Consider the following 16373-nt stretch of genomic DNA (forward strand, 5'->3'; position numbering starts at 1 on the left):
CCAGTCTCGGTCGGAGCGCGTTGGCACGCGTTTAATCTCGATTGTTTTTCTCTCACGTACACGCCCCACCCTCCTTCTGATTGGCTGACTGTGGACAAACCCCCGTGATGTCATTGGTGCTCTCGGTGACAGCTCAAGTGTGCTTCGTCACCAGAACAAGAAGGTACCTGCCCCCCCCCCCCCCCGGGGCCTGTCCTCTCATTGGGTCAGACCGGCCGAGCCGTCCCTGTGAGCGCAGCTTTGGGCGGCGGAACTTTGTGATCGGACCCGAAGGAACCGGTCCCGGCTTTCACTGGACTCCAGAGGAGGCGGGGCAGACGTGAGCGGCCGAGCCGGGTGGATGCGGCGCGGCTGTTAGCGGATAGCTCGCATAGCTGTGCAGATAAGAACACTCAGGGGATTACTAAAGATTACAGCCGAGGATGAAGAGGAGGAAGGAGCGAACGGGAGCCCCAAACCTGCGCCTCCAGTAAGACCAGCAGGAGCCGTGAAAACCAGTTTGAGTCTTTTGTTTGTGTGGTAACGTTCCACGCCGTCTTCGGCCTTCCTGTGAGTGAGGAGTGGAAACCTTCCCGTTGCCCCCCCCCCCCCCCCCCCCCCCCCCCGCCGTGCACCGTGCTATGCTAGTAAAACGTGCTATGCTAGCAACAGGCAGATGTGCTTTGAGATTGGACACGTTCTGTTCGACACCAAAATGAGACAGACGTTCAAAGTTGAGTTTGATAACCTCTGGCAGGGGGAGGAGTCAGAGGGCCAACCAATCATAGATGAGGACATTGAACCTGATTCTCAAGCATCATTGATGCGACGCTGCTTATGTGGTTGAACCTAATGCTAATGTTAGCGCCCTCTGAAGCTAGCTCCGCCCATCTCAAATGAATTATTATAAATTCTAAGGTGACTCATGCAGGAAGGACACTCCTCATCACAGATCTCTCCATCCTCACCCTCCTCTCTTCATCCTTTCTTCCTCCCTCCCTCCTCTATTGGCAGAATCTGGTCAGCAGCGCAGCTGCGTTGCCATGGCAACAGTAGCCTCCTCCAGCACCTGCTGTCCCCCTCTTCCTCTCCCTCTGTCATCACCCTCTCCCCTTTCTCCTCCTCCTCTGACGGCCCTCTGTCAGCCCCTGTTCACCAGCTGGGAAACCCCTTCCTGTGGAGGTAAGGCGTTCCACCTGTCGGCACGCCGGCTTGTGTTTGTGACGACGGGCTCCGGTGAAGTTCCTTCAAAGGTCGCAGGGCTCCTCCCCCCCCCAGGATTTAGGGTGGAATACCAAAGCGTCAAGGAGAAACATGAAAGGATGAAAGGAAGGCAGCCAATCAGAGCGCCGAACAGAAAGAGAGGAGCACCAGAGGGGGGGCGAGGGAGGCGCAGCAGCTTCACGCCATCTGCCCGGCACATCGGTGGACCCCGGCAGCAGCGGCGCTGCCTGCAGACATGCTAACGTTAGCAGCAGCGCTGCCTGCAGACATGCTACCGTTAGCAGCAGTGCTAGCTGCAGACATGCTACCGTTAGCAGCAGCGCTGCCTGCAGACATGCTACCGTTAGCAGCAGCGCTAGCTGCAGACATGCTGCCGTTAGCAGCAGTGCTAGCTGCAGACATGCTACCGTTAGCAGCAGCGCTAGCTGCAGACATGCTACCGTTAGCTGCTGTGCTAGCTGCAGACATGCTACCGTTAGCAGCAGTGCTAGCTGCAGACATGCTACCGTTAGCAGCAGCGCTGCCTGGTTCTGGTACCGAGCTTCCTCTCGGGTACGGATTCATGCAAACGGATTCCATTTTGGTAAAAACTTCTGCAACAACAAATGTGCTTAATTAACCTTGTAATTATTATAAGTTATTAATAATTAATGATATTCATCTATGTCAAGAAACTGATCATGTTACAATAATGATCAACACAGATTTAACAAAACAGATGAATGTTTTAGAGCAGGTCAGGTCATGTGGCCCTCGGGCGCCTTGTGGCCCTCGGGCGCCGTGCTGGTGGCCCTCGGGCGCTTTGTGGCCCTCGGGCGCTGTGCTGGTGGCCCTGGGCTATCTGTCTGACCCGATGTCCTGGGTGTGATCGCTGACTGGTGTGTGTTAGAGAGAGAGTGTTCATTGATCACGTGATCATTGTGACTCTTATCTTATTGATTTGAACTCACCGACTTGTTTCCCCTCAGCTGTCGAACGAGCAACAGGAAGAGCCTCATCGTGACCTCCAGCACCTCCCCCACGCTGCCACGCCCACACTCACCTCTGCACGGACACACAGGTAAACGCACCGAGCACACACGCTGGCCCTGACACCACCGTCAACCTTTGATGTGTGTGTGTGTGTGTGTGTTGAGAGGCTAACACACACAGGTGACGCTGTCTTGTTCCGTCTTTGCCCTGTGTCCTGTCTCTCAGGCACCAGCCCTCTGGACAGCCCACGCAACTTCTCCCCCAACACGGCGGGACACTTCTCCTTTGTTCCTGCTCGCAGGTGAGCTGCACCTGAGAAAGATCAAAGCACGATGTGCTGCCGAGGATCAGAGCCAGCTCGTCTTCATCCGTTTGTCCCCCCCAGGACGGACGGGCGCCGCTGGTCCCTGGCCTCCTTGCCTTCCTCTGGATATGGAACCAACACGCCCAGCTCCACCGTCTCGGTAAACCTGCCCCTTCGCCTCCTTCTCCTTTACCTCCTGCCCCTTTGTCCTCCTGCTCCTTTACCTCCTGCTCCTTCGCCTCCTTCGCCTCCTGCCCCTTCGCCTCCTGCTCCTTCACCTCCTGCCCCTTCGCCTCCTGCTCCCTCTCCTCCTGCTCCTTTGCCTCCTGCCCCTTCGCCTCCTGCTCCTTTACCTCCTGCTCCTTCACTTCCTGCCCCTTCGCCTCCTGTTCCCTCTCCTCCTGCTCCTTCACCTCCTGCCCCTTCGCCTCCTGCTTCCTCTCCTCCTGCTCCTTTACCTCCTGCTCCTTTACCTCCTGCCCCTTCACCTCCTGTTCCTTTACCTCCTGCTCCCTCTCCTCCTGCTCCTTCGCCTCCTGCTCCTTCACCTCCTGCTCCTTCCCCTCCTGCCCCTTCGCCTCCTTCTCCTTCGCCTCCTTCTCCTTCTCCTCTCCTCCTGCTCCTTCGCCTCCTGCTCCTTCGCCTCCTGCTCCTTTACCTCCTGCTCCTTCCCCTCCTGCCCCTTCGCCTCCTTCTCCTTCGCCTCCTGCTCCTTTACCTCCTGCTCCCTCTCCTCCTGCTCCTTCCCCTCCTGCCCCTTCGCCTCCTGCTCCCTCTTCTCCTGCTCCCTCTTCTCCTGCTCCTTCGCCTCCTGCTCCTTCGCCTCCTGCTCCTTTACCTCCTTCGCCTCCTGCCCCTTCGCCTCCTGCCCCTTTACCTCCTGCCCCTTCACCTCCTGCTGACCTCCAGTTCGTGTGGTAGCACGGAGGCGGAGCTTCGCTGCCTGACCCGTGCTACCGCTCCTGAACTCACCCGGCTCGGTTCCGGTCCAGCCCCGGGTCCCGTGAGCTCCGGTGCCGGTTGTAACCTGCGCTCCTCTGTGCTCCTCTGTGCTCCTCCTCTCACAGTCCTCCTCCTCGTCGCAGGAGAAGCTGCACCAGCTCCCCTTCCAGCCCACGGCCGACGAGCTGCACTTCCTCACCAAGCACTTCAGCTCCGAGAGCGTGACGGACGAGGAGGGACGCCGCTCCCCCGCCTTGAGACCCCGCTCCCGCAGCCTCAGGTGGGAGCGCCGTCGCCGGGGGTTACACGGCGACGCGTGTTCCTCTTCATCACCTTCATCGTCTGTGTGTCCGTTCAGCCCCGGCCGTTCGCCCGTCTCCTTCGACCACGAGATCGTCATGATGAACCACGTCTACAAGGAGCGCTTCCCGAAGGTACCGGAGACCCCCTCGTTTGTGGGCGGGGCCTCCAGCGATCCGCATTAGTCTCTAGTTCTAACCGGTCTGAGGGGGGTCACTCCTCCTCCCCTCCTCCCCTCAGGCGACGGCTCAGATGGAGGAGCGCCTGTCCGAGCTGCTCTCCTCCTCCGGGCCGGATAAGGTCCGCCCGCTGGCCGACGGCGTCCTGAGCTTCATCCACCATCAGCTGATCGAGCTGTCCAGAGACTGCCTGGACAAAAGCAGGGACGGCCTCATCACCTCCCATTATTTCTACGAGCTGCAGGAGAACCTGGAGAAGCTGCTGCAGGACGTGAGTGGACCGATCGCTGATTATTGATCTGTGGACGCCTCGGGATCAGCACAGGGTGCGTTGGGTCACCGGTCGGGTGACTGGTCGGGTGACTGGTCGGGTGACTGGTCGGGTGACTGGTCGGGTGACTGGTCGGGTGACTGGTCGGGTGACTGGTCGGTTAACGTTGATGCCCGTCTACATTCCACACCTCATAATAATATGAATGACCTAATAAGGGCGTTGAGGCGGGGTTTGGTATCTGATTCGTTCTTATCTAAACCAACATTTTAAGATCTGGCTCCAGATCTGGTGGACGGGGGACGGGGACGTGGTTTCTGTCCTACATGTGAGACAGGCCACGATGAAGACATCACCGTGTGTGTGTGTGTGTGTGTGTGTGTGTGTGTGTGTGTGTGTGTGGCAGTGATGACATCATATTAGCTCATTCTGCATGGGGGGCGGGGCTATTGCTCCTCCAGCCTCCTGTTGTCCATCCGTCCTACCGGGACACACAAACACAGCCTGAGTTTAATTTCACACTCCAGCAGTCAGCTGATGGATGACTCCTCCCCCCGGCGCAGGAGGCGGTGCAGTCAGAGCGTTTTGGGATGGGCGGGGATTGAGGAGGAATCCTCTGACTGTGATTGGCCGGCGGTCTGAAGCGAGGTGGGGACCTGCAGGCCGGATGATGACATCACCGAGTGGGTGCCGTGTGGTTGTTTTGGGGGGCAGGCGGACGGAGGAGCAGGAGCGGCATCGAGTTCTCCGTTTGAACGAGGAACCGTGTCTCGTGTGTCGGGGCTGGAGGAGGCGGTACTAGGAGGGGTGATGAGGAGCAGCGGGTGGACGATGTGCAGCTGGGAGGAGGAGGAGGAGGAGGAGGAGGAGGAGGAGGAGCAAGGGGAGGCGAACTTTGCAGTTGAGTTTATTTCCCTTTGATTCATCCATCCATTTTGTTAGCCGCTGTAACCGGGTCGCAGCGGTCTACGGGCGGGGGGCGGGGGGGCGGGAACACCCTGGACACGCCGCCAGTTCATCGCAGGGCGACGCCCACACACCTACGGACAGTCCAGCGTAACCTGGCGTAACCTGAGCTGCGTGTTTCTGGTGGAGGAAGCTGGAGAACCCGGAGAGAACCCACGCAGACACGGGGAGAACCTTTGGGAGGCTCATTGGAGCCCCGCGGGTCACCTGGGGGGTCACCTGGGGGTCACCTGGCGTGGACCGTCTGCAGTCACACTGAGGTCCGAGCCCGTTTGACACCAGAACCCACAGCAGGACTTCATTAGTCGTCGTGTGTGTGTGTGTAGCTAGAAACACACACACACGTACTTGCCGCTCGAAGCTGATTGGTTGAGCCCTAACCCCCGAGTTCTGTCTGTTCAGGCTCACCAGCGCTCGGAGAGCGTCGAGGTCACCTTCGTCACGCAGCTGGTCAAGAAGCTGATGATGGTCATCGCCCGGCCGGCGCGTCTCCTGGAGTGTCTGGTGAGACGCCTCGGCCGATGTCCCCTTCAGTTAAACCTGTCCCAGGTGTCCGTGCCTGTTCCTGCAGGTACTGAGGACATTTACTGGAGGACTGTCCCACATTAGAGCTCTCATGTCGTTGGGGCGGGGCTTGCTAGATGTCCTGGGATGTTCTCTCTGTTGACCTTGTGTAGCCTCCATACCAAATCCAGCAGAGACACCCTCTCACCGGGCCAGAACCCACAGGGAACGGGTCGGCTCAAGTTCTAGCCAACATTCGGGACAGCGTCTCCTCACTTCTGCTCGTCTCCCCCAGGAGTTTGATCCGGAGGAGTTCTACCATTTGCTGGAAGCAGCAGAGGGCCATGCTAAGGAGGGCCGAGGCATCAAGTCTGACATCCCCCGATACATCATCAGCCAGCTGGGCCTCACCCGGGACCCCCTGGAGGGTAAGGACGCCTCCCCTTCAGCGCCGGAGGGGGGAGGCATGTCGGACATTCTCTCTCCGCTCGCTTCTGGATCACTTTGGGTTCTTGTTTGTGTAGAAATGGCCCAGCTGAGCAGCTACGACAGCGGGAACCCAGAAACCCCAGAGACCGACGACTCGGTGGATGTGAGTGACAAATTCAGCGTGTTTACTCTCTGGGGCCCACGTGGTGCTACCTGGTACCGGAACTACCAGGTAGCGTGGGTACCTGGTACCGGAACTACCAGGTAGCGTGGGTACCTGGTACCGGAACTACCAGGTAGCGTAGGTACCTGGTACCAGAACTACCAGGTAGCGTGGGTACCTGGTACCAGAACTACCAGGTAGCGTGGGTACCTGGTACCAGAACTACCAGGTAGCGTAGGTACCTGGTACCAGAACTACCAGGTAGCGTGGGTACCTGGTACCTATGGTACAAACAGTACTAAAGCTAAGGACTGTGATGCTACGGGTGGTCCCTAAACTACCAGGTGCAGGGCGAGGCTGCCAGGTCTTTGCCTCTACACCTGCGAAGTACCACGAGGTAACTTTCTGTTGGGATCTGGTGCTAAATAAGTACAAATGAACTGAATTGAAGGTTCTCTGTTTCAGATTCGTGGAACCGTCACAGCAGCTCCAGCCCAGGCTAAAACCAAAGCCCCTCGAGAGGAAGACTTTGAGAACATCAAACTCATCAGTAACGGCGCCTACGGGTGGGACACGCCTACGTTACTGCAGCAACAGTTAAAATGGCTGAAGCCTACCCTGTACGACTGACGCGTACCCTGTACGACTGACGCGTACCCTGTACGACTGACGCCTACCCTGTACGACTGACGCGTGCCCTGTACGACTGACGCGTACCCTGTACGACTGACGCCTACCCTGTACGACTGACGCGTACCCTGTACGACTGACGCCTACCCTGTACGACTGACGCGTACCCTGTACGACTGACGCCTACCCTGTACGACTGACTCGTACCCTGTACGACTGACTCGTACCCTGTACGACTGACGCCTACCCTGATCGACTGACACGTACCCTGATCGACTGACGCCTACCCTGATCGACTGACGCCTACCCTGTACGACTGACGCCTACCCTGATTGACTGACGCCTACCCTGTACGACTGACGCCTACCCTGTACGACTGACGCCTACCCTGTACGACTGACGCCTACCCTGTACGACTGACGCCTACCCTGATCGACTGATTGTCTTTGTCGGTGCAGCGCCGTGTTCCTGGTGCGCCACAAAGAGACCCGGCAGCGTTTCGCCATAAAGAAGATCAACAAGCAGAACCTGATCCTGAGGAACCAGATCCAACAGGCCTTTGTGGAACGAGACATCCTGACATTTGCAGAGAACCCCTTTGTCGTCTCCATGTTCTGCTCCTTCGAGACCAGGAGGCACCTGTGCATGGTGATGGAGTACGTGGAGGGTAAGTCGCTCCGGGTGGAGCGGGTGCGAGGAGTCGACGGTCTGCGTTTAACCTCCCGGCTGCCGTCTGCAGGTGGAGACTGCGCCACCCTCCTGAAGAACATCGGGGCCCTGCCGGTCGACATGGCGCGCATGTACTTCGCTGAGACCGTCCTCGCCTTGGAGTATCTTCACAACTACGGCATCGTCCACCGGGACCTGAAACCCGACAAGTAAGACCGGCAGTCGCCTGTAACCCATGAAGACGTGGTTGTGGTCCGTCGGGTTCACGGTGCTCTGTCCCCTAGTCTCCTCATCACCTCCTTGGGACACATCAAGCTCACGGACTTCGGTCTGTCAAAGATCGGTTTGATGAGTTTGACCACGAACTTGTATGAAGGACACATTGAGAAGGACACCAGAGAGTTCCTGGACAAACAGGTAGGGACCGGTTACAGGTGTGCAGCATGGGAACGCACCTCGGTAGCGGCTGACCTTGGGTGCTGATGCCCCCCCCCCAGGTGTGTGGAACCCCAGAGTACATCGCTCCAGAGGTGATCCTGCGTCAGGGCTACGGGAAGCCGGTGGACTGGTGGGCGATGGGCGTCATCCTGTACGAGTTCCTGGTTGGCTGCGCCCCCTTCTTCGGCGACACCCCAGAGGAGCTGTTTGGTCAGGTGATCAGCGGTGAGCGGCGCCCGACGTCCCGGGAGCGGCCTGTGATTGGCCCGTTTTGTCAGCCCGGTTCTCTGTCGCGTTAGATGAGATTGTCTGGCCGGAGGAGGAGGAAGCTCTGCCCCAGGAGGCTCAGGACCTCATCTCCAAACTGCTGAAACAGAATCCTCTGGAGAGGCTGGGCACAGGTAAAGCACCCGCTCACGCTCTCACGGTCTCGGGCCGCTCAGAACCAGCAAACGCAGCCCGTCTCCTCCACAGGAAGCGCGTTTGAGGTGAAGCAGCACCTGTTCTTCACGGAGCTGGACTGGAACGGCCTGCTGAGGCAGAAGGCGGAGTTCATCCCCCAGCTGGAGTCGGAGGACGACACCAGCTACTTCGACAGTACGTCTGAGCTAGTCCTGATCCCGAACCCCTAACCGTGACCCCTAACCCTGACCCCTGTGTTTGTCTCAGCTCGCACCGACCGCTACCACCACCTTGACTCCGAGGATGAGGACGACACCAACGATGAAGAACACGTGGAGATTCGACAGTTCTCCTCCTGCTCACCTCGATTTAGCAAGGTCAGACCTGCAGGAAGCCTGTTAGGGGGGCGGGAGTAGAGCGGGAGACGCAGGTATAGTCTGTGTCCACACCTGTCCTGGTATCGGGATCGGGATCAGGACCGGTCTGTGTTGCCCTCTCTGTTCTCGGTTCTTCGCCGGTCCCGGATGGCGTTCGGTTCTGGAACAGGTGACTTTTGTGCAGGTGTACAGCAGCATGGAGCGTCTGTCTCTGCACGAGGAGAAGAGGACTCCGCCTCCCACCAAACGCAGCTTCAGTGAGGAGGGAGGCGATCGAGTGGACAGCCTGGGTGGACTCAAGTCCAGAGACCGGTCCTGGCTGGTGGGATCCCCAGAGATGTGAGTCCTTCTCTGTTCTGAGCCGCGTTAGCATAGCATCCAGAGACGCTAAGCGATGCGTCCTTCGTCTCCGCCGCGTTAGCATAGCATCCAGAGACGCTAAGCGATGCGTCCTTCGTCTCCGCCGCGTTAGCATAGCATCCAGAGACGCTAAGCGATGCGTCCTTCGTCTGCGCCGCGTTAGCATAGCATCCAGAGACGCTAAGCGATGCGTCCTTCATCTCCGCCGCGTTAGCATAGCATCCAGAGACGCTAAGCGATGCGTCCTTCGTCTCCGCCGCGTTAGCATAGCATCCAGAGACGCTAAGCGATGCGTCCTTCGTCTCCGCCGCGTTAGCATAGCATCCAGAGACGCTAAGCGATGCGTCCTTCGTCTGCGCCGCGTTAGCATAGCATCCAGAGACGCTAAGCGATGCGTCCTTTGTCTCTGCCGCGTTAGCATAGCATCCAGAGACGCTAAGCGATGCGTCCTTCGTCTCCGCCGCGTTAGCATAGCATCCAGAGACGCTAAGCGATGCGTCCTTCATCTCCGCCGCGTTAGCATAGCATCCAGAGACGCTAAGCGATGCGTCCTTCGTCTCCGCCGCGTTAGCATAGCATCCAGAGACGCTAAGCGATGCGTCCTTCGTCTCCGCCGCGTTAGCATAGCATCCAGAGACGCTAAGCGATGCGTCCTTCGTCTGCGCCGCGTTAGCATAGCATCCAGAGACGCTAAGCGATGCGTCCTTCGTCTACGCCGCTTTAGCATAGCATCCAGAGACGCTAAGCGATGCGTCCTTCGTCTCCGCCGCGTTAGCATAGCATCCAGAGACGCTAAGCGATGCGTCCTTCGTCTCCGCCGCGTTAGCATAGCATCCAGAGACGCTAAGCGATGCGTCCTTCGTCTCCGCCGCGTTAGCATAGCATCCAGAGACGCTAAGCGATGCGTCCTTCGTCTCCGCAGCCTCAGGAAGCGTCTGTCGGTCTCGGAGTCGTCCCACACGGAGAGCGACTCCAGCCCGCCGCTGACGGTCCGGCGGCGCTGCTGCTCCGCCATCATCGAGATGCCGCGCTTCGCCATCTCCTCGGAGGAAGACGGAGGTGAAACGCGGGACGATGTTCTGCGGTCGGTGTCCGAAGCCTCGCTGAACACGACGAACCGTAACGCGGATCCCACCTGGGTGGTCTCAGGTGCGGCCGGATGTCGGAGGAGTCCCAGCACAGGTGTGGCGAGGGGGCCGCGGTGCGACGAGCTGCCCCGAGCCATCCCAGAACTCCCAGTGGAGAGAGAGCTGAAGCTTGAGGAGTCCCCCGCCATGCCGGGCGCCGCCTCCAGGGCCACGCCCACACGTCAGTACCGCCCGCCGTGGGTTCGGGCCAGGTTTAGGGTAATGTGGGTCTCAATCTGCCGTTCCTCTTTTACCTGTCTGCAGCAGGTAGAGCCGATGATGCGTACGATCGTTCTCACGGAGGTGACTGCGACTCGCCATCAACGCCGCGGGCCATCAGCGACTTGGCGGCGCGCAGGGCTCGCCATCGGCTGCTGTCTGGAGACGCAGATAAACACACAACGCTGACCTCCAGGCCGCTGAACAAGGTCATCAAGTCGGCCTCCGCCAATACGCTGTCCCTGATGATCCCTGCAGGTCAGTGGGGGGGGGGGGGGGGAGACATGGGGCTGGGTTCAATGCCTGAACTCATGGAGCCCCCACTAGATTACTCCTGGTACAACCCTCAGATGATTCTCTTATCTTGATGAAAGTAGACCGACCGACTCACATCCTCGCCTGTTGCCAGATCACCACGGAGCATCCCCATTGGCCAGCCCGATGTCTCCCCACTCCCAGTCCTCCAATCCGTCGTCGCGGGACTCTTCCCCGAGCCGAGACCTGTCTCCGGCGGTGAGCAGCACGAAACCCCCCATCGTGATCCACAGAGCAGGCAAGAAGTACGGCTTCACCCTGAGGGCGATCCGCGTGTACCTGGGAGACTCGGACGTCTACACGGTCCACCACGTGGTCTGGGTGAGTCCTCCAAGAGGGTCCAACCGGCGCCCTGAGAGCGAGACGTGTCAGACTGATGGGTGTGTCTGTTTCAGCACGCGGAGGAGGGCGGTCCAGCCCATGAGGCGGGGCTAAGGGAGGGGGACCTGATCACCCACGTCAACGGGGAGGCGGTCCACGGCCTCGTTCACACGGAGGTGGTGGAGCTCATTCTGAAGGTGCGCACTCTCTCAATCTGAGCCGGCCGACTCGTCGACCGACTCGGAACACCAGCATGTCCGTCTCCCGTCCCTCAGAGTGGCGCCAAGGTGTCCGTCTCTGCCACGCCATTCGAGAACACGTCCATCAAGCTCGGCCCAGCCCGAAAGACGAGCCACAAGACTAAGATGGCGAGACGCAACAAGAAGTCAAAGACCAAGGAGGGGCAGGACAGCAAGAAGAAGACGTCCCTCTTCAGGAAGATCACCAAGCAGGCGTCCCTCCTGCACACCAGCCGCAGCCTGTCCTCCCTGAACCGCTCCCTGTCTTCAGGGGAGAGCGGCCCGGGCTCGCCCACACACAACCTGTCCCCACGGAGCCCCACACAGGGATTCAGGTCCACGCCAGACTCCGCCCACTCAGGTGAGACAGACTGATGGAGCTCCATGATTGTACTCAGGTGTGACCTTAGCGACTGTTAGCGGGGGGGTGTGAAGGAGCCTTCAGAACCATGAACTCTGTCTCTGTCCCTCCTCAGTTGGTGGAACCTCGTCTCAGAGCAGTTCCCCCAGCTCCAGCGTCCCAAACTCCCCGGCCGGCTCGGGCCACATCCGGCCCAGCTCCCTGCACGGCCTGGCTCCCAAGCTCCAGCGCCAGTACCGCTCCCCTCGCCGCAAATCTGCCGGCAACATCCCCCTCTCCCCCCTGGCCCGCACCCCCTCACCCACCCCCCAGGGCAGCTCGCCGCAGCGCTCGCCGTCCCCGCTGCCGGGCCACCCCCCGGGACAGTCTTCGGGGAGTCAGGCGTTCCCCGTGAAGCTCCACGCCTCGCCTCCTCTGGTCAGGCAAATGTCCAGGCCCAAGAGCGCCGAGCCGTCACGCTCGCCGCTCCTCAAGAGGGTGCAGTCAGCCGAGAAACTGGCCGCCTCCCTCTCTAACCCCGCCCCGTCCCCCTCTGGGAGGGGACAAGAAGGGGACAAGAAGCTGCCGGTGGGAGTGGCCAGTGGGAACAGGAAACACAGTCTGGACATTTCTCTTTCAGAGTTCAAGAAGGACAGTTTGCAGAGAGAACCGAGCCTGCAGAGTCTCCAGGTACGGTCCAGAGACGCACACAACGCGACAACAGACGCACAACACGAAGACAGACGCAAAGATACACAGCGAGACAACAGACACAAAGATACACAGCGAGACAACAGACGCAAAGATACACAACACGAAGACAGAGGCAAAGATACACAACGAGACAACAGACGCCACAACACGAAGACAGAGGCAAAGATACACAACGCGACAACAGACGCAAAGATGCACAACGCGAAGACAGAGGCAAAGATACACAACGAGACAACAGACACAAAGATACACAACACGAAGACAGAGGCAAAGATACACAACGCGACAACAGACGCAAAGATGCACAACGCGAAGACAGACACAAAGATACACAACACGAAGACAGACGCAAAGATGCACAACGAGACAACAGACACAAAGATACACAGCGAGACAACAGACGCAAAGATGCACAACACGAAGACAGACGCAAAGATGCACAACACGAAGACAGACGCAAAGATACACAACGCGACAACAGACGCAAAGATGCACAACGCGAAGACAGAGGCAAAGATACACAACGAGACAACAGACGCAAAGATACACAACACGAAGACAGAGGCAAAGATACACAACGCGACAACAGACGCAAAGATGCACAACGCGAAGACAGACACAAAGATACACAACGAGACAACAGACGCAAAGATACACAACACGAAGACAGAGGCAAAGATACACAACGCGACAACAGACGCAAAGATGCACAACGCGAAGACAGACACAAAGATACACAACACGAAGACAGACGCAAAGATGCACAACGAGACAACAGACACAAAGATACACAGCGAGACAACAGACGCAAAGATGCACAACACGAAGACAGACGCAAAGATGCACAACACGAAGACAGACGCAAAGATACACAACGCGACAACAGACGCAAAGATGCACAACGCGAAGACAGAGGCAAAGATACACAACGAGACAACAGACGCAAAGATACACAACACGAAGACAGAGGCAAAGATACACAACGCGACAACAGACGCAAAGATGCACAACGCGAAGACAGACACAAAGATACACAACGCAACAACAGACGCAAAGATGCACAACGCGAAGACAGACACAAAGATACACAACACGAAGACAGACGCAAAGATGCACAGCGAGACAACAGACGCAAAGATACACAACACGAAGACAGAGGCAAAGATACACAACGAGACAACAGACGCAAAGATACACAACACGAAGACAGAGGCAAAGATACACAACGCGACAACAGACGCAAAGATGCACAACGCGAAGACAGACACAAAGATACACAACACGAAGTCAGACGCAAAGATGCACAGCGAGACAACAGACGCAAAGATACACAACGAGACAACAGACGCAAAGATACACAGCGAGACAACAGACACAAAGATACACAACATGAAGACAGACACGCTGTCATCCTCTCTGCACCTGCAGGAATCCTCCGGCGAGGTTCTGCTGTCCTCTCCAGGATGTGGTCTGGAGACGGTCTGCCTGAAGAAACGCTCCTCCTCATCCAGGAAATTAGGACGACAGGAAGGCGACGGCGCCCCCGGCGTCCTCTCCGGTCCTCTGGGTCTGTCCCCCGGGAAGAACAAGCTGAAAGACAAACTGTCCGCCATCCGGCAGGACCGGGCCGGACGCAGAGAGTCGCTGCAGAAGCAAGACGCCATCCATGAGGTAGATTCGTCCGAGGACGAGACGGACGAGGGCTCGGAGGACAGCCAAGATGGACGCAAGGGGGCCACCTTCACCCCCCCGCCCCTCCTGAGACCCACCACTGTGAGAACCGGACCTGGAGGGACGCTGCCCTCCCTTTGCCTCTCTCCGTGCACCCCTCATGCCACGTTCTCCCACAGCGGACCCACGCCGGGGGGCAAGTCCACCCCCTCCGCTACAGAGACCAAGTCCACTCAGAGTGTCTCTTTCCCCGGAGTGACGTCGGCTTGTCCTGCAGGAGACGCAGCGAGACGGGAGAGGGAGGCGGTTGGACCGAGCGGGACCACAAAGCCCGCTCGGGGCTCGCTTCCTTTTTCCAGCGCAGGCAGCGCGTTCGTCTCCGTTAGCAAGGACACGATCCTCAAAGCGGCTCCCCGGGGAGACTCCGGGAGTCTCGGGGGGACGGGTGCAGCACCGGAGCCCAGAGAAGAGGACCCGGAGAGCCCACAAACCGCAGCCCCCCCCTCCAGCCCTGTTGGTACCACCTGCAGAACCTCTGACCTCCCCGAGGCCCCTCGCCCACCCTGCCCCTCCCCCGGCGTCCCCAAGGAGAGGAAGGAGGCTGACAACCGGAGACTGTGTGCTGCTGCTGCGGGGGCGAGTCTTTGTGAGACACCCTTACCGGCTCCTGGCTCCAGGTCCAGCGTCCCGCTTCCAGACAAAGTTGTGTCCCAGCTCGCGGCTGCAGTTCTGGGACCCGTCGAACGTAGCAGCACCGGAGAGACGAGTCAGAGGGACCAGAAACAAGTCAGAGTCCCACCCGCTGACCCCCTTCCATGTCCCTCCAGACAGAAGGTCTGCGTCGCCCGGAGGACATCGTCCTGCCAGGAGGGACCAGAGAGACCCGGACCAGGACCTTCAAGCAGGGACAAGCCCACAACGTCTGTATCTGCACAGCAGCCGGGCTCGGAACCGGTCCAGCCAGACCTCAACGTGAATTACGCCGTCTCCGTGGCAACGGACCCCCAGATTACCGGCCCCGCCTCCTCGCAACACGAGAAAACCGCCAGCGAGAAGACATAGCAGCAGCGAGCGCAGAGACGACCCCGTCGAGCTGTTAAGGGGACGCTGCGTGGGACGGGACGGGACGAGACGGGACGGGACGGCGGGCCTGGTCCATTCCAGATGTGCTGAAAACCTCTTCCTGTGGTTTTACTGATTCCCACTTCCTGAACTCAACGGTTCAGTCTGTGGTTAAGAGACACCTGATCCGTGCGTGTCCCGAGGACACGCCTCCCTGAGCAGCCGTGACCGGAGCGTGTCCCGAGGACACGCCTCCCTGAGCAGCCGTAACCGGAGCTTGTCCCGTCTCGGCCGTGGCGTGTCCCGTCTCACCGGTGGCGTGTCCTGTCTCGGCGGTGGCGTGTCCCTTCTCAGCCGTGGCGTGTCCCGTCTCACCGGTGGCGTGTCCCTTCTCAGCCGTGGCGTGTCCCTTCTCAGCCGTGGCGTGTCCCGTCTCACCGGTGGCGTGTCCCGTCTCGGGACGTTCTACCGGGACAGTCTGCGTCTTCAGACCTCCTCACTCGTTCGTCTGTAACGTTCCTGTCGATGTTTTAGATTTTAAATATTTAGTGGAATATTCCTCGTCCAGCACGCCGCCGTTAGCTGAGACGCTAACGGCGGCGTGCTGGACAGCCGGTGGCGCCTCATCAGATTCAGACGCGTCCGTCTGTGAGAGTCAAAGGACGACGCCCCTCTCAGTCCGGGTCCGGCGCTGATTGGACTCGAGCCGTCTCTGGTGACGATGTTCAGGTCCGGATGTGATGAAGAGGAGACGTCGTCCCGGCGGGTTCGGCGTTTGGGTTTCTGGTTCGGACCGGGTCGCTCGAGTGAAGCCAGACTGAGGTGGAAGCATGCTGTCGTCCGTCGTACCTTACAAGACTAATAAAGTTTTTTATGCAAGTTTGTTTTTGTAGTTTTTCTCTCGCGGATCTTCCAGACAAGAAACAAACGAATCAATCACACTTTTTTGGGAAATTTATTTTGCACAAACAACGAAACACATTACATGACCAAACCGGACAGCTAATCAATCAATCAATCAATCAATCAATCAATCGATCAATCACCCCGTAGCGCCCGGTTACCCCCACTAAATGCCCCGTAGTAACCTTAACGTTTCCTAAACTCGCCCCGGTTCTTTAGCCCCCTTCGTAGATACCTAATCAATGTAATCAATAAAGAGAATGAGCCGGACTGATGTGGTTGTTCTGTCCTCGGCCAGCGGAGCGTCTCACGGTCCGAACCGGGTCCTCAGACCGTCTCTGTCCCGGGACGGA

General features: G+C 58.6%; 1 protein-coding gene across 1 annotated transcript in view; it reads left to right on the plus strand.

Moving 5' to 3' along the window:
* Positions 1 to 15996, plus strand: part of mast2 (microtubule associated serine/threonine kinase 2) — a 20546-nt gene extending 4550 nt beyond the window's left edge. The window contains exons 4-31 of the mRNA XM_068743620.1: positions 133 to 137; positions 994 to 1161; positions 2172 to 2263; positions 2401 to 2476; positions 2540 to 2639; positions 3547 to 3701; positions 3780 to 3855; positions 3962 to 4171; positions 5540 to 5641; positions 5937 to 6069; positions 6166 to 6233; positions 6699 to 6799; positions 7322 to 7530; positions 7603 to 7741; positions 7817 to 7949; positions 8030 to 8195; positions 8270 to 8371; positions 8445 to 8567; positions 8640 to 8749; positions 8934 to 9088; positions 10032 to 10168; positions 10259 to 10417; positions 10501 to 10713; positions 10865 to 11091; positions 11166 to 11288; positions 11367 to 11691; positions 11807 to 12360; positions 13813 to 15996. Of these exons, the coding sequence (XP_068599721.1) occupies positions 133 to 137; positions 994 to 1161; positions 2172 to 2263; positions 2401 to 2476; positions 2540 to 2639; positions 3547 to 3701; positions 3780 to 3855; positions 3962 to 4171; positions 5540 to 5641; positions 5937 to 6069; positions 6166 to 6233; positions 6699 to 6799; positions 7322 to 7530; positions 7603 to 7741; positions 7817 to 7949; positions 8030 to 8195; positions 8270 to 8371; positions 8445 to 8567; positions 8640 to 8749; positions 8934 to 9088; positions 10032 to 10168; positions 10259 to 10417; positions 10501 to 10713; positions 10865 to 11091; positions 11166 to 11288; positions 11367 to 11691; positions 11807 to 12360; positions 13813 to 15117 (5466 nt within the window). The 3' untranslated portion in view covers positions 15118 to 15996. The remainder of the gene's footprint in view (positions 1 to 132; positions 138 to 993; positions 1162 to 2171; positions 2264 to 2400; positions 2477 to 2539; positions 2640 to 3546; positions 3702 to 3779; positions 3856 to 3961; positions 4172 to 5539; positions 5642 to 5936; positions 6070 to 6165; positions 6234 to 6698; positions 6800 to 7321; positions 7531 to 7602; positions 7742 to 7816; positions 7950 to 8029; positions 8196 to 8269; positions 8372 to 8444; positions 8568 to 8639; positions 8750 to 8933; positions 9089 to 10031; positions 10169 to 10258; positions 10418 to 10500; positions 10714 to 10864; positions 11092 to 11165; positions 11289 to 11366; positions 11692 to 11806; positions 12361 to 13812) is intronic.
* The last annotated feature ends 377 nt before the right edge of the window (positions 15997 to 16373 follow it).

This window comes from Brachionichthys hirsutus, chromosome 9 (genome assembly GCF_040956055.1).
Source record: "Brachionichthys hirsutus isolate HB-005 chromosome 9, CSIRO-AGI_Bhir_v1, whole genome shotgun sequence".
Taxonomy (NCBI): domain Eukaryota; kingdom Metazoa; phylum Chordata; class Actinopteri; order Lophiiformes; family Brachionichthyidae; genus Brachionichthys; species Brachionichthys hirsutus.